The 24,219-nt window shown below is 53.2% G+C and overlaps 2 protein-coding genes across 2 annotated transcripts; one reads left to right on the top strand and one right to left on the bottom strand.

Moving 5' to 3' along the window:
• The first annotated feature begins 1,237 nt into the window (after positions 1–1,237).
• On the top strand, positions 1,238–2,218 carry LOC132321361 (olfactory receptor 14J1-like). The gene has a single exon (XM_059834866.1). The coding sequence runs from the start codon at positions 1,238–1,240 to the stop codon at positions 2,216–2,218; it is 981 nt and encodes a 326-aa protein (XP_059690849.1).
• A 9,501-nt stretch (positions 2,219–11,719) lies between these two features.
• Positions 11,720–12,733, bottom strand: LOC132321360 (olfactory receptor 14J1-like). The gene has a single exon (XM_059834865.1). The coding sequence runs from the start codon at positions 12,731–12,733 to the stop codon at positions 11,720–11,722; it is 1,014 nt and encodes a 337-aa protein (XP_059690848.1).
• Positions 12,734–24,219: the final 11,486 nt, after the last annotated feature.

Raw genomic sequence — 24,219 nt, 5'->3', positions numbered from 1 at the left:
ACATTGTCAGAGAGGGAGAAGGTGGAGATCCTAGAAAGATAGTGGGAGGGGGGATTCAGGTACCTCCTTGCCATCCCCTGCAGTGCAAGCACCTTCCCTGGTCTCTTCTCCCACACAGCATTGCTCCCCACCCTCAGTGTCACAAGCACTTGGCCATCTGTTGCCTTCCCAGCAGCTTGAACAACAAAGAGGGGGGTTAAGAATGCAAGTTCAGCTGAGACACCAGCGCTGTGGGTCCTGTCATGCAGAGTTTTCCATGCAGGAAAAGCAACCAAACCCCCTCCCGATTTTTGCAGCTCTGAGTCACTACAGTGTGTGGGGCTGGAAAAGATCTGACCCTCCCTTCAGGACATCCCAAATTTAGGACATTTGACTCTTTCCCTGGGGGTCCTGCAGGGCTGCAGGCTGCCCTCCAGAGGGTCACAACTCTCCCACAGCATCACTGTGTTTTCCAAGTGCCCAACAGAGAAGACACTGCGAGGCTAAGGCCAAGGAAATGCTGCTGGAGGGCTGGATGTGGGCAGCTGCAATGAGCCCTCGGTGTCCCTGGCTGGGAGGGCAGAGCTGAGAGCCTCCTCTGCTACGATGAGATGGGATGCGGGGTTTGGAGATCTGCACTTGGAAACTGGACTCCTCAGCTCTCAGCATTGTCCTGGATCTTGTGGGGGGAACACCTGAGTGTTATTGTCCTCCAGCTCAAGGAGGTGCCAGCACAGGGCAGCTGAGAGAAGGGCTGATGGACACACCGTCAGTCCTCACTCTGCACTGAGGGACAGTCCCTTTGCCTGTCAGCACCCACAAGATTTCACCTGGAGTGCAGCAGGAATGCCAAGGACTCCAAAACTCCTCAGCAGTGGTGGGGCAGCTAGAACAAAATGCACAAACCAAAACCCCCTCAGCTCTGCTCTGCATTCGGGTGATTTGGGAGGGACAATGCTGAAAAGCTCTTTGATATCAAAAGTGGATTTAATCGGAAATCACCTTGTGTTCCTACTTACTTATTGGTGTAGGGCAGGACTGCATCCTGCAGAGCCCGCAGCAGAGCTCCCTTCTCCCAGGGGCACCCTCAGCCAGCACCAACCACAGCTCATGAAAGGAACCTGCAAAAGGTCTTCCTGAAAGGAGAGAGGAAATTTTGGAGGTTTCCACGAGAAACTGAATAGATTTTGTTCAGATGAATCTATCCTAACTTATGTATATTCCTTCTAGGACAGGATCCCATGCCCAGAGAAAGAAAATGTCCAACAGCAGTTCCATCATGGATTTCATTCTTCTGGCATTCGCAGACATGCGGGAGCTGCAGCTCTTGCACTTCTGGCTCTTCCTGGGCATCTACCTGGCTGCCCTCCTGGGCAACGGCCTCATCATCACCGCCGTAGCCTGTGACCACCGCCTCCACACCCCCATGTACTTCTTCCTCCTCAACCTCTCCCTCCTCGACCTGGGCTCCATCTCCACCACTCTCCCCAAAGCCATGGCCAATTCCCTCTGGGACACCAGGGCCATCTCCTACCAAGGGTGTGTGGCCCAGCTCTTTTTCTTTTTCTTCTTTATTTCTGCTGAGTATTTTCTTCTCACTGTCATGGCCTATGACCGCTACGTTGCCATCTGCAAACCCCTGCACTACGGGACCCTCCTGGGCAGCAGAGCTTGTGTCCACATGGCAGCAGCTGCCTGGGGCAGTGGGTTTATCAATTCTCTCCTGCACACGGCCAATACATTTTCATTACCACTCTGCAAGGGCAATGCTGTGGACCAGTTCTTCTGCGAAATCCCCCAGATCCTCAAGCTCTCCTGCTCACACTCCGAATTCAGGGAAGTTGGATTTCTTGTGTTTAGTGCCTGTTTAGCAATTGGGTGTTTTGCTTCCATCGTGCTGTCCTATGTGCAGATCTTCAGGGCTGTGCTGAGGATCCCCTCTGAGCAGCGACGGCACAAAGCCTTTTCCACGTGCCTCCCTCACCTGGCCGTGGTCTCCATGTATATCAGCACTGGCATGTTTGCCTACCTGAAGTGCCACTCCATCTCCTTCCCTGGTCTGAACCTGGTGGTGGCAGTGCTGTACTCGGTGGTGCCTCCAGCAGTGAACCCCCTCATCTACAGCATGAGGAACCAGGAGCTCAAGGATGCCCTATGGAAACTGGCCACATGGATGCTTACCAACAATAACCTGCCTCCCCTTCTCTTCACATTTTTCCGTGTTTATCTTAGGCCATGAGTCTGCTTTTTTTCTTTTGTGATAACCCTACTTCTGTAGAATTTTCTCGGTTTATGCTAGTTCTTTTGAGGCTTGATCCTGTTGTGGCTCACCCTCACACTACACTGTGTCAAATATGACCTGTCCAAGAGCAGCTCTTCAATAAAAGGTCATCTCCCAAGAGCAGTGCTTGGAGCCTGGGCTGTCCTCCAAAGTCACTGCCAATAAAATGTCCAAAGAATTGGTCTTTTAGAGAGTCTCTTCTCCTTCTGTTCTCAATGTTTTTGGGGTAAAGCTCATCGTACATTTGGGTTCCATTGGACCAAATGTTCTGGTTTTAAAGGCTCTTCTTGGTGTCCAGTGGCAGTGGAGTTGGTGCCTGAGCTCCCCTTTATCTCCTCAGGCTGCTTCATGAATGTCAGGACTCATGGCATTTAGCAGACTCTCTGGAAATTAATTTGGAGGGGTCAGGAGAGGACGGGCACCAGCCATGTGCCCTGGGGTCAGGAGTCAATGGAGACACAGAAGGTGAAACACCCTCAGAGGTGAAGTCCCCTAAAAGCAGAGCACTAAATTGAGGTATCCACGAACAAGAACTCTGCAGTGCCATGGCAGTCAGTGGGGAGCCAGCAGGCACAGGGAGGGAAGACTGGAGAGGTGCAGGAGCTGCCTGAGCACCCCCAGGGCCAGGACTGTTGTGCTGCCCTGGGGAGTGGGGCTGGTGGGAGCAGAGGAGGGGGCAAATTCGGTCAGGGTTGGGGATCACCGACAATATGAATTCAGGAGAGCCAGAGAGTGCCTAGCCTCTGTTTCCACATTCTCTTGAGGGCAGCACAAGCCCTGGGGCTGATGGGGAGGCTGAGACCCCTCTCTGCCCCCCAGGACCTGCTGTGCCCTTCAGAGGGTCTTGGGGCTGTGGGGTCAGTGCCCAGAGCTCTGCAGCGACTGTGGTGGGCACTGCCGTGGGGTCAGCCCAGACTGGTCTGCTGTGCTTGGTATGACTGGGGAGCGGGCAGGGGTTGTGGGGAGAGTTGGGGTGGGACTGAGGTGGGCTGGGAAGAGCCTGGGAGAGGAAAACGCTAGTGTAGAGCTCAGCTGAGTGAGTGTGCAGGGTGGGGGCACACAGCAGTGTGCTCACCGTGCAGAGCCAGGTGTCATGGTGAAGGAAGCAAGGCACCAAAGGTGCGGAAGAGAGGGGCCTCATCTGTGCCACGTTCCCTGGACACCCTGGGGAAGCTGCCCCAGCAAAATTGTACCAGATCGATCCCACACACTGGCCATTTCCTTGTCTGGTCATACACCCCAGCCCTGTCGAGGGACCTTATCTGCATGGTCATCTCTGTCCTCCTCTGGGGCTCAGTGATACCCAACTCCACTGCCATTCTTAATAAAAAGGGAACCAGTTTCCTACTGACACTCGTTACACACAAGTCTCAGAGCTCTTGCCACAGCTGGTCTCTCAGCCAAGCCCATTCTCAGACAGCCCCAGCTAGGCCAGGTGCTCATGGCCTTGTCCTGACAAATACTGAACATCTCCATGGATTGAGATCCCACCAACTAGCCTGGGTCCTTCCTTCAGTGTTTTGCTCTGAAGTATTTCTCAAAAGCCAGCTCTCTTGGCCTCTCCTTGTCCAAAATGTGCTCAAGGCCCCAGCCATCCTTCTGGCCTCTGCAGGACTCGCTCCAGTCTGTCAGGGTCTTTCTTGTGCAGGGAAGCCTCAATCTGGATGCAGCAGTCCTGATGCACTCCTGCGGTGGTGGGTTGTTGCTAGCAGCAGCCACAACAGTACCCAGCGGCTCAGTCATTCTCCTGACTCAAAAGGGCAATGGAAGAAAGAAAATAAACCAGAAATGCTCACAATTCCTCCCAGGCTCAAACTCCTCCATTGTTCTTAATTCATCTACCCGGCCCAAGCCCAAGAGGCACAGGGGGGATGGTGAAGAGGGGGTTAACAGTCAGAACAGAACATCTCTGCCCCTCCTTCCACCTCACACTTATCCCCTCCTCCAGCATGGGTCTTCTCCATCGCATCCCACCATATTTGCAGTCAAGGCTATGTGGTGTTCATTTCTTTCTCTCTTACTTTTCTCCTTTATACTCACAGAATCACAGAAATGTTAAGATTAGAAGGGACATCTGGAGATCATCTAGTCCAAACCCCCAGCTGAGGCAGGGTCAGCTAGAGCAGGTTGCTCAGCACCTTATCTAGGTGGGTTTGGAATATCTCCATGGATGGAAACTCCACAACTTCTCCGGGCAACCTGTTCTAGTGATTGACAGCCCTCAGAGCCAAAAAGTGTTTTCTTGGGCTCAGATGGAATTAATACATTAAGAAGATCCCTCCAAGCCTTTTCTTCTCCAGACTGAACAGTCCCACATCTCACAGCCTTTCCTTCTATGAAAGACGCTCCAGTCCCTTAAACCAGCTTAACGGCCCTTTGCTGGAATTGCTTTAGTAGGTCCAGTTTCCTGTAATGGGGAGCCCAGCACTGGACACCGCACTCCAGATGTGGCCTCACCAGTGCTGACAGGAGGGGGAGGGTCACCTCCCTCCATCTGCCAGCAATGCTTTCCGTAATGCAGCCCAGGAGGCTCTTGGCCTTTGCCGCAGGGGTGCACTGATGGCTCGTGATCGGCTGCTTCTCCTCTGGCACCCCAAGGTGCTTCTCTGCAGAGCTGCTCTCCAGCCGGTCGGCCCCCAGCATGATGTCCACAGCGTGGCTGGATCACAGGCTGTCCTCCCCCTCGGACTTTCTCAGCAGCAGCAGCAGCAGCAGCTTCTCCTTCTTGGAGATGAGCTTCTCCTGTGCCACAGGGCCCGCGGTGCTGCAGAGTCACCTGGAGAGCAAAGCCCTCTCCTGCCGGGGCTGCACAGCCCAGGCCCGTTTCTCTCTGGCCTTGGGGACTGCAGCTTTTGCTCTCCTTGTGGGAACCTCCTTCATCAGTAAACCTCCCCATAGGGACTGGCAGGTCACTATGAGGTTCCCAAGCCCTTCCCTTCGGCAGGTTGAACAAGGCCCTTTCCCTCAGTTTCTCCTCCCAGGCAAGTGCGCCAGCCCCTGAGCATCTCGGTGACTCTCCACTGAACTCCCTCCCAGTTATACACATCTTCTGGCTTGCTGTGGTGGGTTGTCTCTGGCCGATTGCCCAGCAGCCACCCAGATGCTTACTCCCTCCTTCCCTTCGCCAGTGGAGGCCCAAAAATTACCACAGTGGTGTACAGGTGGTCTAGCGAGCGATGAGCATGGGGAGACAATCACTTCCCTCACTCTTTTGGCAAGGCTCCTCTTTATACGCTCCCGGACACTGCTGGCTGCCTTGGCTGCCAGGTCGCATGGTGGGATCGTGTTTTGCCTTCTGTCTCCCAGCACCACCAGGGCCTTTTCTGCAGAGCTACCCCCCAGGAAGGCAATCCGCAAGGCCCTGCAACTGCAGGGCATTAGTCTATCCAAGATGCAGGATCTGGCCTTTGTCCTTCTTGTAGCTCATGAAGTTCCTGACAGGACAGTCCTTCTGCCTGTCACGTTTCCCCTGAATGGCATCCCTAGACCACAGGAATGGTCCTCCCATTCAGTGCCATCGACAAATGTGGTGAGAGTTGCCTCCTCCGGGTCATGGATGTTAAACTGCACAGGGTCAGGAGAGTCCCCTGTGCTGCCCCACAATGCCCCAGCATGTCCCAGTGGCCTCCAGGTAGGGTATGACCCCTTCACCACTGCGCGCTCTCAGCCTCATCAGCCAACTGGTGTTTTGCCCATCTGTTGGTCTCCCCGTCCAGAATGTCATGGCCTAACTTGGGTAGAAGAACGTTGAGGGAGACCATGCCAAGAGTTTTGCTGAAGCTGAGGGAAACGACATCCGCTTTTTATCTCCTCACGCACAACTGCAGGCTATCAGGTCGATGAGGCATAATTTACCCTTGGGAAGTCCGTGTTGACAGTTACCCTCTTTTAGGTGCCCAGAATTGTCACCCACGAGGACTCTAGTCGATGGCACACTCCTCACCAAAGTGAGCTTGTACAGCCCGTGGTTCCCGGGGTTGCCCTTTTGGATTCCTTCAAAGCTGGGTGCAACATTGGCTTGTTCTCTCTCACAAGAGACCTCTGCCAATCCCATGACCTTTCAAAAGTGTATTTCCAAAGAAATAGCAATCTTCCCCTCTAACGTCACTACCACTATTCTGCCTGTGATACCACATACTTAATTTCTCTACTCTTTCATGTATCTGCATCGGTCCAGGATACAATGACCATTTCTAAAGTCATCTCTTCAGATGCAGACTGGCTGGGCAAAGTCCAGTTCCATTATTCTCCAGTTTTCTCCTTCCTTTATTCTTTGTTCATTCAGATACCTCTCACCTCAGCTGCTGCTTTGAGCTTCAGGGAGTAAAAGCTTACGTGTCTTTCAACAGTCTAATTGTCTCCTTAGGCAACTCTTTAATTGTCTTTATATCTACCTTTTTGCACCTACCTACCTGAAATATTTCTCATAAGATTATCCCCTGAAGAAAGGCAACCTCATTAGGGACAGCTTGTACTCCGCATATGGTGGAGGAGTGTGTTTTATTGTTTATGAAACTTTACCGCACTTTGCTTGTCTTTGCTTGCAAATAGGAAAAATTCTCCTGTGCCTGTGTGCCGCCAGTTCTCTAAGGAAAGCAGGCGGGAGATGGTGCAAAGGAGCTGTAGCTTCCAGCTGCAGACTTTGGTGCAGAAGTCTGATGTAAGGAAAGGTGATGCAAGTCCCAGGGGGAGAATGAGAGAAATGGTGGGGTTGGGGAGGTGAGGAGCAAGGTTGTCCATACTGTGACAGACCTCAGGGAACCACTTGTCCAGACCTCCTGAGGAGACACCCTAGATCACTATCACTTGGAGAATGCTGTTATAAACTCTTCTCTAAACTAAAAAGTAATGAAATATTGCCTTTAAAATAAAAAATAACCCTTTATTCATTTCATGAAGCAGAAAGGCCAAACCCTGACCCCCAGGCCCTGGGAAGGCTGATCCTGCTACCCTCAGAGTTTCATCTCACTGGTCTTGGTGGCACAGGCAACTGCTATAGCCAAGAGGACAAAGACCTCCGTCCTGTTGGATCTTTCAGCCTTGATAGAGCCCTTGGCCATCTCTACTGCAGGCTGTCCTACACTGTCCCATGCCCGCACCTCTTTCCCTTCAGGCTGTTGACACCCTTCTTGTTTTCCCACCTGGCTCTCATCCCAGCATTTGTATACCTTCACTGATGTCTCTCTACCCTTGCTGGCTGTTCCTTGAAACACAAAGCCATGGGCTGATCCAGACTCCCTCTGGGTGACCTTCTGAACCACAAGGCTACCCTTTGAGTGAGACTTCTTTTTCCTCACCTCCAGTCTGAACGTTCCAAGCTGCACCTTGTGGAGGTTTCCTTCTCTTCTCACTACCAAGAAAAGTTCTATCATTTCTGAAACCACCCTTCAAGCTCTTGCAGGCTACTACTGTAGCACCCTGAGTCCCCACTTCAGCAGGCTAAAGAAGCCCAGCACCTTCAGGCTCTCTACACAGGCTCCAAACTCCATCCTGGCAGATCGCCTCTGGAGCCTCTCCAGTTCCTCTTTGCCATCAGCAAACATACCCTATATGCTGGCACAACAGGGCTCCAGCCCAGAGGGACCCCGACACACTTGGGGATTTGGTCAAAAAAACCCCAAAACCCTCCCGAAGATCGACAAGGAGAAGGGAGAAGCTCTGCACCAGGGACAGAATAACCCTGTGCAGCAGTGTGGGCTGCGACCTGACTGGGTGAGGAGTGTTCCTAAACAAAACAGCCTGGGCATGACAATGGATGCCATACTGTTGCAAATACTCTGATGTCTAAATGAACAAGATTTGATGATATAGAAAGGTTAAGTTTGATTAATAAATAAAACAGTAAAATACAAATGCCTAAGTTAGGATTGTTAAGTTTGAACCAATAACCATAGGAACCTCCCCAGGGAGTCACTGTTCCCTATTAAGGAACTAATCGTAACGAGATGGAACAATGAAGAATCAAATAGAGAAGTTTTGTTTGAGTCCCGTGACAATGTGACCTGATATGCACCGGTGATGCTGCCTGGAAAATTCCTTACCTTTCCCATCTTGATTCGGATATCAAGAATGCCAATCAATAGATATTAATAGAAATAACCATGGATTATTTTAAGTATGGATATTGATAGAATGGTATAATCAAGAGAGCAATTAATGAGAAATTAAATTATGTATTTTGTGTGATGGTAACTAGGTATGATTTATCTGTGATTTAATTATAAACTAACTGTTGAACAATCTAGCATTGTGAATAGGTAGGATTTGGTGTCAAGAGAATGATAAGTTGTAGGCCTGGTCAGTAAACCGAGGAAAACTTAGGAAGATTCCAAGAATGGAATTTTGCAACTAAGCTGAGCCTGCGCAAAGATTGGGTTCAACTAGAGGACACCACGAGGAAGACTACGGACGACCACCAGAGGACCTTAGACCACCACCTCTGTACCTGGAGGCGCATGCGTCAGAAGCATTTGCATATATTAATGAGTTCTTGGAAATTGTATGACTCTGTTAATTGTTTCTTGGAAATACAATGAATATGTATACTTTGATTGAATGTAGCTTTTGTAGTGGAGAAACTAAGCACCCACACTAGGTGGAGTGATCCCCTGTGCGTCCAGCGCTGCAGTAAAGAAGTGCCTGCTCACATACATACATTGTGTAGATGAGTTTTTGTATTACAGAATTGTAACATCGAGATCCTTTCCAAACCCAACTATTTTGGGATTCTGTGCTTCTGCACTGCCTGGCAGTGTTTCTGAGATATTTTCTGTAGTATCCCCGCACCACCTGGACTCCTGGTGTCCCTTGGAGCAGAGCCTCCTTCTGAGGAGGATCTCCCTCACGTTGCAACCCTGAGGACAGGGTGGACCAGTGATGATAAATGGCAGCAATGCCTCAACATACAGCAGTGTCCCCTACCCCCGAGTCCATGTCCAGGCCCTTCTTCCTTGAGGCTTTGCGTCAGAAGGGACATCTGGAGGTCTGCTCTGGGCAGGGAGAAGTTTACAGTTCGATCAGGCAGGTCAGTGCTTTCTCCAGCTGAGTTTTGAAAATCTCTATCGTGGTGATGTATGTGTATATATATGCTGAAATAAGTGTATATCTATATGTGTATGAGTATATAGATGTACATGGGGTTTTTTCTTTCTTAACCTGATAAGAAATCCCCCTTACTGCTTCTTGTCTTTATGGTTTCTTGTCTTTTCCTTCTCCTCATGATCCCCAGCCAGATCATCACCCTTACATCACAACCTACTGTCCAAGCACAGCCTTGCTGGCACCCTCTGGAACCATGCAGGCAGGCTGTGGTGGCCAGATCCGAGCAAAGACGTGCCTTTCAGAAGGATTGCGGTAGTGAATGTGAGCTGATGCTGGGACAGAGCCAGTGGCCATGGGGGACAGCAGACAAGACCTCCAGCAGCTTCCCTTCAACCAAGGCAGGGAGCAATGCACCCAGCGGTGCTCCCGAGAGAGGGTGGTGACACAGGAAAGGAGGCACCATGGGCTGCGGCAGAGGGAGCCGATGCTGGCCCTCATGTCTTGGGCCTCCTGGCAAGTGGTGCCAGGGGCTGCAACCCCAAGGCACCCCCAAGCCTGCGAGCACTAGTGAGTCCGATCCTGACTGTGGGGAGCTGCTCTGGCTTCAGAGAGTCTGCTGGCAGAGCTGGAGCGGGTGGTGCTCACCCTGCACCGCCAGTGCGGTGAGTAGGGTGACAGCCCTGCCTGTCTGAGCCTATTTTGAGGGTAATTTTGGTGTCCTGGCAGTGTGGGAGCTTCCTGGAGCATCATGGCGCTTGTTCTCATCCCTGCACCAGCGCAGCTCTGCTGCCCCGCAGCCCAGCTGTGCAGGCATCAACAGGGCAGGGTGGGAAGCCGTCCCCCTGGTATGGTCTGCCCAGTAGACCTCGGTGCCACATCCCTCTGCAGCCCTCCTGCTTTGGCAGCCCTCCCCAGCACTGGTCCCTCCCCAGACTTGGCCATATCCCATGCAGGGGTCCGTAGACGGCCCTGCTGTGGGCTCTGCCAGGGTCTGGGCCTGTGTGAGCCAGGCAAGGGCTGGATGTTCCCCCAGTGCAGGCGGAGCCGGTCACATTGAAATGATCAGCCCACAGCTGGACCACGGTGAATGGCCAGGGCTGGAAATGGACGGTACAAAGGGTCAGGCTTGGGGGTGACTTTTGGGCCAGCGTAGGGGGTGGAGGGAGACTGTCTCAAGGGCAGGTGCTGGCCACAGGGACCGAGGGACAACAGGAACTCCCATGGTTGCGCTTCCTTCAGTGCAAGCCCTGACAAAGGTTCCCAGCCTCTCTTTCAATGCCACGCTTCAGGAGGGATGATGGCACGAAGGGGTGGGGCGTGAGGGACACCAATTCTTCCTCATCCACTTCCCAGGCCTCGTGGAGCACCAGGACAGAAAGGACTTCTGGCTCTGCACTGTGAACATGTTTTAGGCTAACCAGAGTCTGGACGCTACCGCTGATGAGCGGAATGCCAGAATTTTTCTCCCCCAGGCAATTTCCAGGCCACAACAGCTGCCACCTCAACTTCCCCCACCTCTCCTCTGATGTGGCTGGACGGTTCCTGGCCCCCTCCCCATGTTTGCTGCAGGGTCCTGGGCTGGATGGGGATCACTACTGCTAATCCGCCTCCCTGGGGGTCTCTGGATGTGGCAGGTGCTTGAAGGGACTATGGTGCTTTTTGGAGGACAGGAGATGTGTTCATTTGTGCCTGAAGGACACATGAAGCACTTTCCAGTCTTCCTTTTTCATACCTGCTTGGTGCCCACTGCCTCTCCGGGGATTGCAGAGCCCTCGATTCCTCTAGAACCCTGGGTTCAGCACTTTCCCTTTGGGTGACTCCATTTTGGGCGATCTCTCACTTCGTGGGGCTAAAGTCACTGCCCACCCCAAGCACACGCTGCCCATGGAGATGCCCCAGGCAACTCCAGACTCCCGTCCTTAAGGACATCGCCTGCCATAGCTGGAAGCCCTGGGATAAGTCCCCCATGTGGGACAGCCCCACGTATGTACCTCAGTGACCATTCACCATCTCCACTGTAACTAGAAACGTAAATCCAAACCTTGGTCTCTAACAGGTCACCACATGACATTGAGCTCTTTGCTCCTGAATCCATGGAGCAACAGGCCCTTTTTGGGGTGAGGTTGCTCATGTCCATCCTTGGCAACAGCTTTGGAAGACAAGGCGAGGCTTCAGGAACTGCACTGGGGAAAACCCATTTATGAAAGAGCTGCTGTGAGTGAGTCAGCACTGACCCAGCATTAGACATACCTGTATACATGCAACAGGCAAGGCAGAGAAGATTCATTCCACAGGAGAAGTGACCCGAATCTAAAACGTTTTGTAGGAACGTAATAACCACAAATAAAAACAGCAATAATGATAGTGATAATTATAAGGATAAAGATGATGAAAATTATGAATATAATTATAATGATGTTAATGATAATAAAACCCTTCACAAAGTATAGGCTTAGAATGCGTTCCCATGGGAGTCATTTGTGGATAGATGGGAAGTTTATGACTACTGAAAAAAGTCCTTGAAATCACTGTCCTCACAACACCCTTGAGCTCCTGGTTCCTCATGCTGTGGATGAGGGGGTTCACTGCTGGAGGCACCACCGAGTACAGCACTGCCACCACCAGATCCAGAGACTGGGAGGAGATGGAGGGGGGCTTGAAGTAGGCAAACATGGCAGTGCTGAGAAACAGGGAGACCACAACCAGGTGAGGGAGGCACGTGGAAAAGGCTTTGTGCCGTCCCTGCTCAGAGGGGATCCTCATCACGGCCCTGAAGATCTGCACATAGGACAGCACGATGGAAGCAAAACACCCAAAAGCTAAACACGCACCAACCACAAGAAGCCCAACTTCCCTGAGGTAGGAGTGTGAGCAGGAGAGCTTGAGGATCTGGGGGATTTCACAGAAGAACTGGTCCACAGCATTGCCCTTGCAGAGTGGTAATGAAAATGTATTGGCCGTGTGCAGGAGAGAATTGAGAAACCCACCGCCCCAGGCAGCTGCTGCCATGTGGACACAAGCTCTGCTGCCCAGGAGGGTCCCGTAGTGCAGGGGTTTGCAGATGGCAACGTAGCGGTCGTAGGCCATGACGGTGAGAAGAAAATACTCAGCAGAAATAAAGAAGAAAAAGAAAAAGAGCTGGGCCACACACCCTTGGTAGGAGATGGCCCTGGTGTCCCAGAGGGAATTGGCCATGGCTTTGGGGAGAGTGGTGGAGATGGAGCCCAGGTCGAGGAGGGAGAGGTTGAGGAGGAAGAAGTACATGGGGGTGTGGAGGCGGTGGTCACAGGCTACGGCGGTGATGATGAGGCCGTTGCCCAGGAGGGCAGCCAGGTAGATGCCCAGGAAGAGCCAGAAGTGCAAGAGCTGCAGCTCCCGCATGTCTGCGAATGCCAGAAGAATGAAATCCATGATGGAACTGCTGTTGGACATTTTCTTTCTCTGGGCATGGGATCCTGTCCTAGAAGGAATATACATAAGTTAGGATAGATTCATCTGAACAAAATCTATTCAGTTTCTCGTGGAAACCTCCAAAATTTCCTCTCTCCTTTCAGGAAGACCTTTTGCAGGTTCCTTTCATGAGCTGTGGTTGGTGCTGGCTGAGGGTGCCCCTGGGAGAAGGGAGCTCTGCTGCGGGCTCTGCAGGATGCAGTCCTGCCCTACACCAATAAATAAGTAGGAACACAAGGTGATTTCCGATTAAATCCACTTTTGATATCAAAGAGCTTTTTAGCATTGTCCCTCCCAAATCACCCGAATGCAGAGCAGAGCTGAGGGGGTTTTGGTTTGTGCATTTTGTTCTAGCTGCCCCACCACTGCTGAGGAGTTTTGGAGTCCTTGGCATTCCTGCTGCACTCCAAGTGAAATCTTGTGGGTGCTGACAGGCAAAGGGACTGTCCCTCAGTGCAGAGTGAGGACTGACGGTGTGTCCATCAGCCCTGCTCTCAGCTGCCCTGTGCTGGCACCTCCTTGAGCTGGAGGACAATAACACTCAGGTGTTCCCCCCACAAGATCCAGGACAATGCTGAGAGCTGAGGAGTCCAGTTTCCAAGTGCGGATCTCCAAACCCCGCATCCCATCTCATCGTAGCAGAGGAGGCTCTCAGCTCTGCCCTCCCAGCCAGGGACACCGAGGGCTCATTGCAGCTGCCCACATCCAGCCCTCCAGCAGCATTTCCTTGGCCTTAGCCTCGCAGTGTCTTCTCTGTTGGGCACTTGGAAAACACAGTGATGCTGTGGGAGAGTTGTGACCCTCTGGAGGGCAGCCTGCAGCCCTGCAGGACCCCCAGGGAAAGAGTCAAATGTCCAAAATATGGGATGTCCTGAAGGGAGGGTCAGATCTTTTCCAGCCCCACACACTGTAGTGACTCAGAGCTGCAAAAATCGGGAGGGGGTTTGGTTGCTTTTCCTGCATGGAAAAATCTGCATGACAGGACCCACAGCGCTGGTGTCTCAGCTGAACTTGCATTCTTACCCCCCCTCTTTGTTGTTCAAGCTGCTGGGAAGGCAACAGATGGCCAAGTGCTTGTGACACTGAGGGTGGGGAGCAATGCTGTGTGGGAGAAGAGACCAGGGAAGGTGCTTGCACTGCAGGGGATGGCAAGGAGGTGCCGAATCCCCCTCCCACTATCTTTCTAGGATCTCCACCTTCTCCCTCTCTGACAATGTCTCTGCTGCCTGGAGCTGTCTCTGGCAGGAACTATTTCTCTGTGCCCAAGTCTCCTCCCTCTCAGTGCTCACAGAGAGAGAGCCCCATCCCACTCACTGTGTGCTCAGCTCTGCCCTGCAAGCACCTCCTGGCAGTAGGGAACTGCTCCGGGGGCATCTCGGTCTGTACAGGGGCTAAGGAGCAGCTCAGGTAAGTCCTAAAGAGAATGGGAATCTCTGGGTCTCCTCAAGAGTGGAAAAATAAATTCCCACCGCCCACTTCCCAGCCAGGCAACCAAGAGGACTGATCTCAAAGCACACTGCTTCCCTTTCAAGTCATTCCCCACTTTGACCGTCCTCTTGAAAAGTCTCCTTGGAAATGGCCTCAGGGTGATCCCCAGGGGTGCAGGGACCCTCCTCGGAAGGACAGCCTTGGGCACTCCTGGCTGCACATGCAGCTTTGCACCCCTACAGTCATCCCCACGACAAGGAAACCACCATTCCCTGTCCCACTGAGCGTGCAGCTGGGAAGCCATGCTCAAGAGCACGTCCTCCTCCTCTACACTAGGGAAACTGTGAGAATCCTCCTGCCAGAGCCTACAGACCGTGGGATGAACCAGCTCAAGGAGATCCCTCCAGAAACACGAAGCTCATTGCCCTGCAGCCAGAGACTTACCATGTAGAGGACTGTGAGGATTTCTGCTCGAAGGAGCCCTCATCCTCCTCCCACTGCACACTGCCTTTAAAGTCTCTCTGCCTCCCTCCTCTCCCCTCGGTGCCTGCAGGCAGTGCCCTCAGCCCTGCTGCGCTTTGCAGAGGAGCTGCTCCTGGGCAGAGCTGTCTCTCTGCAGCGCTGCCCGCTTGCCATCAGCTCCCTCCCTCCATCCCAGGAGCCCAGCCCAGCTCAGCAGCAGAGGACCAGCCCAAGGCGGCACTTTCTCTGCCCCCTCTGGGCTCCCTCCAGGTGTCCCTGGGGCTCCAGGGGAACCTGCCCTGAAACAGGCTGAAGGGATCACTCATCTTCCCTCCCACAGCTGGGGAGAGAGACTTCTTTCCAGCAGTGTCACTTCTCCCATCAGAGACACACTTAGGCATGAGAATCCCCGTTCCTTGTCCTATCATTAGACAGGACACCCAGAAACGTACAGGGAGGGATCTCCTCTAACCCTGCTGAGGGAAGGGATTCACCTGAGTCATTCAAGACATCCCATCCTGGGTTTGATGTCCTGAGGCTGGAAGAGGACTTAGCTCGCTCCCAGGCACGCCACAATCCCCCAGGTTATGGGATTTCTCTTGCCCCTGTTCCCCTGTGCACATAGAATAGGCACCTGCATGTGAGCTGTTTGTCTCAGCTCTCACACTAATTAATGGAGATTGAGGGAGTTGTTCAGGTGGGAACATCTGGTGACATCTGAGGTGACACCAGAGCTTGTCCAAGCTATGTGCAGGTGAGTGCAAGCTCTAATGGAGCAATGCTGAGAGACAAGGCAGCATCTGGGGGCATCGTCTTGGAGCCTGGAGGGAATTCCTTTGGTAGAGGGAAATGACAGCAGATGTTTACAGTTAGGAGAACTAAAACCTTCCCTTTCCCTTATGTCCACAGCACCTACAGGGGTAGCCAGCTGCCCAGATGGAGCCAAGTCCCTCTCCTTCTCTTCCCCATCAGCTGTATTTCCTAGATCTCCACTGACTGCAATGGCAGTTGTCTCATGGACATCCCCCAGTGCTTAACCTGGTTCAGGGCAGCTGCTCAATGGCCACACACAGGCCTGGAGTGCTACACGAGATGCCAGGGCTCTCCAGCACAACGGCCTGTGGCTGGCAGGGACAGCACAGGACCTATGGGAAAGCCATTCCCGTTCAGAGGGGATGCGGGACAGACACCCCAGGCAGCGTTGCCGACAGGTTCGCTTCCTTTGTGCAAGCCCAGGTGGCATCTCCGGCAGATTCGGGCTCTGTTGGCCAGCGACTGAATCCCAGCCCTGCAGCGAGGCAAGGTCTGACCCAAGTTCATCCAGCCGATGCAGAGCAGTGCATGAACAGGAAGCCCATCGCACGGGCGGCTCCAATCATTTGGCTGCTCCCAAACTCTCTTGGTGCTTCTTTCAACAAGCCTTTGCTCAGCCCCTTGAGGATACAGTCAAGGAAGAGGTGAATGATTGTCACCGTGTTCCTGGATCACAGCGTGTCCAAAGCCAAGGACATTTTCAGCAGCACCTTGTCTTCCTGGAGATCAGCTTCACCTCCACCACAGGCCCTCAGAACCTGCAATCAGGAGAAGGCAGAGGAGAAAGGCTTATTTAAGCAAGCCATGGAAGTCTCCAGATCCATGGCCCCAGGTCTTGTTGGGGACTGTAATGACCCCGACACTCACTGGGAGGGGAGCACAGCAGGATGCAGACTGTGCAGCTGGTGTCTGGGGTCTCTTGGGACCACTTCTTTGCACAGGTGCCAGGCCAACAAAGGTGATCTTTGCCTGAATCTGGTCCTTGCGAAAGAGGCAGTGCTGATGAGGGATGTGAAAACCAGTGTGAGCCTGGGCTGCAGTGACCATGAAATAGTGGGGGAAGAGTTTAGCCTCTTCAGGAGACTTTTAGTGCCAGGCCCATGGGCAGCAGAGCTCCGTACAGCTGGTCTTTCAGGAAAGCATCTTCAAAGCACAAGACATGTCCAGACAAATAAGCAGGAAAACAACCAGCCATTTCAGGAGAGCAGCTTGGCTAAAGAAGGAACTCATTAAGAAGTTCCATAGAAAAACAGAAGCATTCCGGAGGTGGATGCAAGGACTCAGGGACAAATTTAGAAATGGGGATGGCTTTAGGGAAGCCAAAGCTTCCCTGGTGTGGACCCTTGCAAGAGGTTCGAGGGCATCAAGTGGAGCTGTTAGTACTTCCAGAAAGAGTTTTAAAAAAAACCAAAGACGATGTGTGGCCACTGCTGAACTTCGTAAGAGCAGGTGTAGACAGATCTGAGATACTCTATATCCTCTTTGCCTTAGTCTTCCCCAGCAAGGTCTCCCAAGCCTTTGTGCCTTGAGGCAGGACTCTGGAGGAAAAGAACCAGCAGTGGATGTGGATCAAGTCAGGGGTCACTTGAGCAAGCGCAATCCTTTCTGGTCACTGGGGCTGGAGGGGCGGCATCCCAGGGAGCTGAGCGAGCTGGCCTTTGTCACAGGGAGAAAACTCTCCATCACCTCTGAAAGGTCATGGAGACTGGGGAACATCCTGATGACTGGCAGCACCTTTGTACATTGTACGCACCTTTCAAAAATGCCCAAGGGATGAGCAGGGGAACAGAAGGCTGTGCCCCCGAGGACGTCCACTCACGTCCCCTTTCTGGGTGTCTGAAAGGAAGGTGACGGGATTTACCCAGGGAGATTGTGCCTGGCCAGCCTCTTTGCTCTTTCTGAAGAAAGGAGAGGATTGCTGCACGAGGGAGAGCAGTGGTTGTCTTCTACCTGGAGGTCAGCAAGGCTTTCGCCATCATCCCCCACAATATTTGATGTTAGGATATTATGGTCTGCATGGGAGGATAGCTAGATGGGTAAAAACGAGCTGGACAGGTGGGCTCAGAGGTACGTGGTCAATGCGTGGTTCTCTGCCTGCAGGCATCTAGCTAGCAGGGTCCTGCTGGGGTCTACCCGGCAACCGGCCCCGTTTAACGTCTTTTTGATGACCTGGAGGAGCTGAGAGAGGGATTATTCATAACATTTGTAGCAGAGACCACATTGAGGAGAACAGACACTACACTGGAGGGCAGGGTGGCCATCCCAAGGGACATAGACAGGCTGGAGGGATGGACCAGTAGGAACCTCATGGGGTGACAGTGATGTGGGCAAGCAGGGGTGGTGGATAAAATCTTCTAAGGAAGAGGCAGAGGCATCGGGCAGTGTAGGACAGCCTGTGGTGGGGATGGCCCCGTTGCTGGGGCTGGCACCTCCCAACAGAACTGAAATCCTTGTCCTTTCGACTATGGCTGCTGTCTCTTCCACCGAGGTCCCCAAGAGAACACCAGGTCCCTACAGCTCCAGCGCTTTCTTGCCTCTTCACCCACCCACTCACTCCATAGAGCCTCAGAGGAGTCCTCCTGCTGTCCTGCACTTGGCATCACATGCCCCCACATCTCACTGCCCCCAGCAGCAGCCCTGAGCATTCCATATGGAACAGATCCCCATTCCTAGGGGGTCAGGGCTTGAACATCCTGCTTGATCACACAATAACAGAATCACTAAGGTTGGAAAAGACCTGTAAGAACAGCAGGTCCAACCATCAACCCAACACCACATGCCCACTAAACTATGTCCTGCAGTGCCACATCTACTCGTTCCTTGATGAAATGCATGAAGGCCTTTCACAGTTGCCTCCACATTTGATTTTCCACCTGTAACCAGTTCCTCTGAGTTCCTGCTTCAGCAGCCCCCAGGGATCGTCCCTTTTCTGGTCATTCCCTCCATGGCCTCTCCAGGGATGGCCCTCGCTGGGGCCCACTAACACCCTCAGAAACCTGGAGGCTGTGTGCTGACTTTTACTTCTCCAGAGCCTTGTTCAACCTTCCTGCAGTATCTGCAGTTCAGGAACAGTGTCAAGCCTTTGACACTGTTCCCCACAGTATTCTCCTGGAGAAGCTGGCGGCCCGTGGTTTAGACAGGTGCACTCTTCGCTGGGTTAAAAACTGGCTGGATGGCTGAGCCCAGAGAGTTGTGGTGAATGGGGTGAAATCCAGCTGGCGGCCGGTCACAAGCGGAGTCCCCCAGGGCTCAGTTTTGGGACCGGTCTTGTTTAATATCTTTCTCGATGACGTGGATGAGGGGATAGAGTGCACCCTCAGCAAGTTTGCAGATGACACCAAGTTGGGAGGGAGTGTTGATCTGCTCGAGGGTCAGAAGGCTCTGCAGAGGGATCTGGACAGGCTGGATCGATGGGCCGTGGCCAATTGTATGAGGTTCAATAAGGCCAAGTGCCGGGTTCTACACTTTGGCCACAACAACCCCAGGCAACGCTACAGGCTTGGGGACGAGTGGCTGGAAAGCTCCCCTGCAGAAAAGGACCTGGGGGTGTTGATCGACAGCCGGCTGAAGAGGAGCCAGCAGTATGCCCAGGTGGCCAAGAAGGCCAACGGCATCCTCGCTTGTATCAGAAATGGTGTGGCCAGCAGGAGCAGGGAGGTGATCGTGCCCCTGTACTCGGCGCTGGTGAGGCCGCACCTCGAATCCTGTGTTCAGTTTTGGTCCCCTCACTCCAAGAAGGACATTGAGGTGCTGGAGCGTGTCCAGAGAAGGGCGACGAAGCTGGTGAGGGGTCTGGAACACAAGTCTTATGAGGAGCGGCTGAGGGAGCTGGGGTTGTTTAGCCTGGAGAAGAGGAGGCTGAGGGGAGACCTTATCGCTCTCTACAACTACCTGAAGAGGGGTTGCAGAGAGGTGGGTGTTGGTCTCTTCTCCCAAGTGACTAGTGACAGGACTAGAGGAAATGGCCTCAAGTTGCGCCAGGGGAGGTTCAGGCTGGATATTAGGAAAAAGTTCTTTACCGAGAGAGTAGTGAAACATTGGAACAGGCTGCCCAGGGAGGTGGTAGAGTCACCCTCTCTGGAGGTGTTCAAGGAGCGTGTGGATGTGGCATTGTGGGATGTAGCTTGATGGGCATGGTGCTGTGTGGTGTTGGGTGGGTTGGTTTTTGGTGTGTTGTGCCCTGTTGTTGTTGTGTGGTGGTTGGCTTGCGTGGGTTGTTTGTGTGGGGTTTTTTTGTTTTGTTTTGTTTTGTTTTGTTTTTTTTTTTTAGTTTGGACTTGATGATCTTACAGGTCTTTTCCAACCTTAGTGATTCTGTGATTCTGTGATTCTGTGATTCTGTGAACTTGGCACCAGAGGGCTCCTTAACATGCAAAACTCACTAACAAGCCAAGGCAGTCCACTTTCCACAGTGGATGCCCCAAGGCCAATAAAAACACATTGCTGTGTCAAGCACAGATCCCAAGAACCCACAAAGCACTCCCTGCCCCACGCTCTGTTCGTCCATATTCACTCACAGCGAGTCTCACACTGAAGCCGTGAGCTCCCAGAAATCACAGGAGGAAGCAAAGGAACAAAGTGAATCAAATGCTCTCTTTGGAATAGCCGAATCTGCACTGATGCCAACATATCGGGGTCACAGGAGTGTCTTCAAGTAGACTCTGCAGCATCGAGACCCACTCATTTCTCATTCTCCTCCAACGCTGGAGCCCTTGGGTGCACTTGTCCAGGCTTCCCTTTCTTCTCAAGGGAGAGAAATGAGCTGTCTCAGCTGAGATGCTTTGGCCTATCCTGCCTGTCCACCAGCTCCTGCTCCACAAAGGCTCCCATCAGCCCTGGGTCACATTTCCCAGTAGCATGTGGGGTCTTCAGCTACCCCCGGGAATCTTGGAGGCAGTGGCCACCTCTGTGTGGGCAACTGCATCAACCGCTGAAGGAAGGTCTTAGGCAGAAGTTGAAACATATGTGGGAAAGACCTTGGTGTAATAATTGGGTAAGAAGGCTTTGACACTTGTCTGTAAATTCTCATGATTTTTTTACAGGCCATGGCCATATCTTTACTCCTTCCTTCACTGTCCCTGAAGTAGTAACAGCTCGTTATGGTGCCCTTGAACTCACTTTCAGGTTTCAACTGAGTTTTGCTACAGACCGTTTCCGTGCTTGGAGGACGTTGTCCTTGAAGACCAGCTGTACGGAGCTCTGCTGCCCTTCAATGCTGCTGACCATGAGACCCCACTACAACTCCCCACAATAGGCCAAAGTCTGCTCCTCTAAGATCCGGCATCTGCAGTCTCTATTTTCCTTCCTCACTCTCCTCGGGAGCTGGGACCCCACTATTTCAGTGTCACGACAGAAAAGGCTTACGCTGACCTTCAGTTCACTGGACAGCTCTTCCTTGCTGGCAAGTGTCAGATCCAGGTTGGCATGACCCTTGTTGGCCCATCTGCCAGCGCTGCTAAGACGTTCTCCCAAGACACTCCACAAGCTGCCTGGACTGTCTGCATGCTGCTGCGTTCCTCTTCCAGAAAATGGCAGGGTCATTCAAGTCCCCAGTGAGGACCAGGCTTCTACATGCCGAGACTTCCTTGGGGTGCTTAGAAAAGACTATGCCAACTTCCCCACCGTGACTGTGGGTTCCTCGTCTCCCACCACGATGTCACCTTCACTGGCCCCTCCTCTGACCCTCACTCACAAGGGCTCACCCAACTTGTCCCTTGCCCCACAGAGGAGCTCCAGACATCCCAGCGACTTCTTCCCTCTGAGGGAACCCCACCCCAGGTCCTTCCAGCCTGTCTCTCCTGAACAGCCTCTGCCCATCCATTGCAGCACCCCAAGCTGTGTCACTTGTCCCCCCATGCCTTGGCCGTTCCTCCATGGATGTCAAAAGCACAGGCTCCAGCTCGTCCTGGCTGTGCCCTGGCTGAGGGCATCAGTGCGCATTTGGGCTGTAGCCCCTCCGGTGTAGCCCCAGGCCAAGCTCTGACTTGTCTTAGGGAAAGCTGGTACCAAGTGTCCAAGACCCCGTCTGTGCAAAGGCTTTGCTTCAGAGCAGAGATGTGCGGGAGTGGACCCCAGATGGAAACATCGAGCTGAAATGGGATGCCAAGAGAGTGAGCAAACCCTGCTGTGCCAAGGCCAGAGAGAAACAGGGCTGGGGAGTGCAGCGCAGAAGGAAACGGGTTTTTTGTCAGTGGTGTCTGTGGTACCCCTGAGGGCCTTTGCCAGAGGTGAAGCTGATCTCCAGGAATGCCAAGGTGCTGCTGACAGGCCCACTGTGAAAACTGTTGGTCTGCTCCTTGGCTGTGTTATCCAGGGGGTGAGTAAGGGTTGGTGGAGAGAAAAAAGAGCAATTTGAGAGTGTAGGCACATGAGTGGAGACCCGGTGTGATGTGCCTTGTGTTCCTGGACTGCCCTACATCGACTGGCTGGAGAAGGAACAGACCTTGCCACGCTGCAGGGGTGGCAATCAGTTTCTTGCACAAAGGAACCCTTAATGGGGATGGCTTTGCTGTGCTGTACCTGCCAGCCACATGTAGTTACGTGTGAGAGCCTTGGCATCTCACATCACACTACGGGCCTCTATTTGGACGTTAAATACAGTAACTGTCCGGAATTTGATTAGGCAACGTGGAGATGAAAACTGTCATTATAGTGAATGGAGATCTAGTCAACCCAGCTGCTGGAAAAGAGAGAGAGAAACTTAATTCTGCCTATGATACAGATGGCAACATAGGCTGCCAAGAAAAGAGTAAATAGAGACAAGTGCAGTCGTCTTGCACATGCCTTGGACAACCTCTGGCACCTCAGATGTCACCAGGTATTTCATCTGAAGAGCCAACTCCTGACCTACATCTTCATTAATTAGCACAGGAGCTGAGACAAGCAGCTCACATGCAGGTGCCTGTTCAATGCACACCGGAACTGAGGCGGAGGAATCCCACCTCCTGTGCGGTTGTGGCAGCCATGGGAGGGAGCTGAGTCCCCTTGCAGTGCTAGCAATAGAAACACAGGATGAGATGCCTCAACTGACTCAGCTGAATCCTATCCCTCAGCAGGAGTAAAGAAGATCCCTGCCTGTCATTGTCTGGGTGTCCTGACCGACAATAAAATATAAACGGTTATTTTTAGACCTAACTCTACCTCTGATGGGAGAAGTGACACAGCTGGAAAGAAGTCTCTCTCCCCAGCTGCGGGAGGGAAGATGAGTGATCTCTTCAGCCTGTTTCACAGCAGGTTCCCCCAGAGCCCCAGGGACACCTGGAGGGAGCCCAGAGGGGGCAGAGAAAGTGCCGCCTTGGGCTGGTCCTCTGCTGCTGAGCTGGGCTGGGCTCCTGGGATGGAGGGAGGGAGCTGATGGCAAGCGGGCAGCGCTGCAGAGAGACAGCTCTGCCCAGGAGCGGGGCTGAGGGCACTGCCTGCAGGCACCGAGGGGAGACCTGCGAGGCTGAGAGAGCTGAAAGGCAGTTGGATGAGTGCTCCAGAGCAGGGCTTCCCTGCTGCACCGTCAGAAGGACAGGACGCGTTCGCTGCCTTCTCCCAGGGATGGCTGCAGGGCTGTGAAGGTGGGTGTGCAGCCAGGGGTGCCCAGGGCTGTCCTTCAGAGCAGGGTCCCTGTGTCCTGGGGCTGTGTGCTGGGGCAGGGACGCTGCTGTCTGCCAGGGTCAGCACTCAGCCTGCCCGGGGAGCTCCCCACAGCGCTGTGGGGAGAAGCTGTGGGTGGAAGGAGCAACCCTGGCAGGGCAGGGTGCTTCTGCTGTAGATAGGGCGCTGCGTGGGCTGCTCACAGCTCCAGATAAGCCTCGGGGCATTTGCAGAGCGTTCTTTTGAAGAAGAACATTGAGGCAGCATTTACTTGAAAGGGAAGGTATCTGTGCTTTCAGTTTCCCACTGTTGGTGGGCTGGGTGGGCAGTGGGAGATTGGAATTTATTTCTCTTCTCTGGAGAAGGGACTGAGCCCCCAGTTCCTGATAGCACTTGTCTGAGCTGCTTCCTAGCCCCTGCCCACCCAGAGATGCCCTTGGGCAGTGCCTCCCTGCCAGGAGGTATCTCAGGGCAGAGCTGAGCTCACAGCGGGTGGGATGGGCTCTGTGAGCAGCGACTGGGAGGAGAAGAGGGCACAGAGAAACAGCTCGGGTGGCAGGGACAGCTCCAGGCAGCAGAGACATGGGCAGGGAGTGAGAGGGAGCTGCTACCAGAAACGCCATGGGAGGAAAGATTTGGGCACCTCCCTGCCATCCCCTGCAGAGCAGGTGCCTCCCCCAGAGCAACCCCCGGTCTCTTCTCCCGCCCAGAAGAGCCTCTGCCCCCAGTCCAGGGCATGCGTTACCTCCTCCACAGCTGGACCTCCAGAAGAGAAAGACGTGGGTCCTGCAATGAATATGCATGTGTGCATGTGTCTGTGAGGTGGAGAGCACAGCCGGGTAAGGAGAAGGCTGCCCTGCATGCCTGTCTGCCTTTCTGTCCCTGCTTCATTTTTTTGGAGCACAGCAGTAGCCTTCCTTTTTTCCGCACCTGCTCGTTGTGCTCTTGCTCTCGGGGCTGGCATGATGGTGCAAGTCAGCTTCTGTTCTAACTCTGACTGGGGTCCTTCAATGGAGGTGTCTTCAAGGGAACTACGTGACCAAGTTGTATTTGAAACTGTGAGGCAGTATGTCATTCAGTTGATAGGGTTGGGGAATGAACTGACTTGTCCCTCATTCAGCTCAGGGACAGGGATTTCTATGAGGAATGGCATGGGATTGTCCTGAGAAGTTTCTCCTAACTTG

Source organism: Gavia stellata, unplaced genomic scaffold (assembly GCF_030936135.1).
Source record: "Gavia stellata isolate bGavSte3 unplaced genomic scaffold, bGavSte3.hap2 HAP2_SCAFFOLD_59, whole genome shotgun sequence".
In the NCBI taxonomy this organism is placed as follows: domain Eukaryota; kingdom Metazoa; phylum Chordata; class Aves; order Gaviiformes; family Gaviidae; genus Gavia; species Gavia stellata.
Note: the sequence above shows the minus strand (reverse complement) of the source record. Positions and strands in the feature narration are given on the sequence as shown.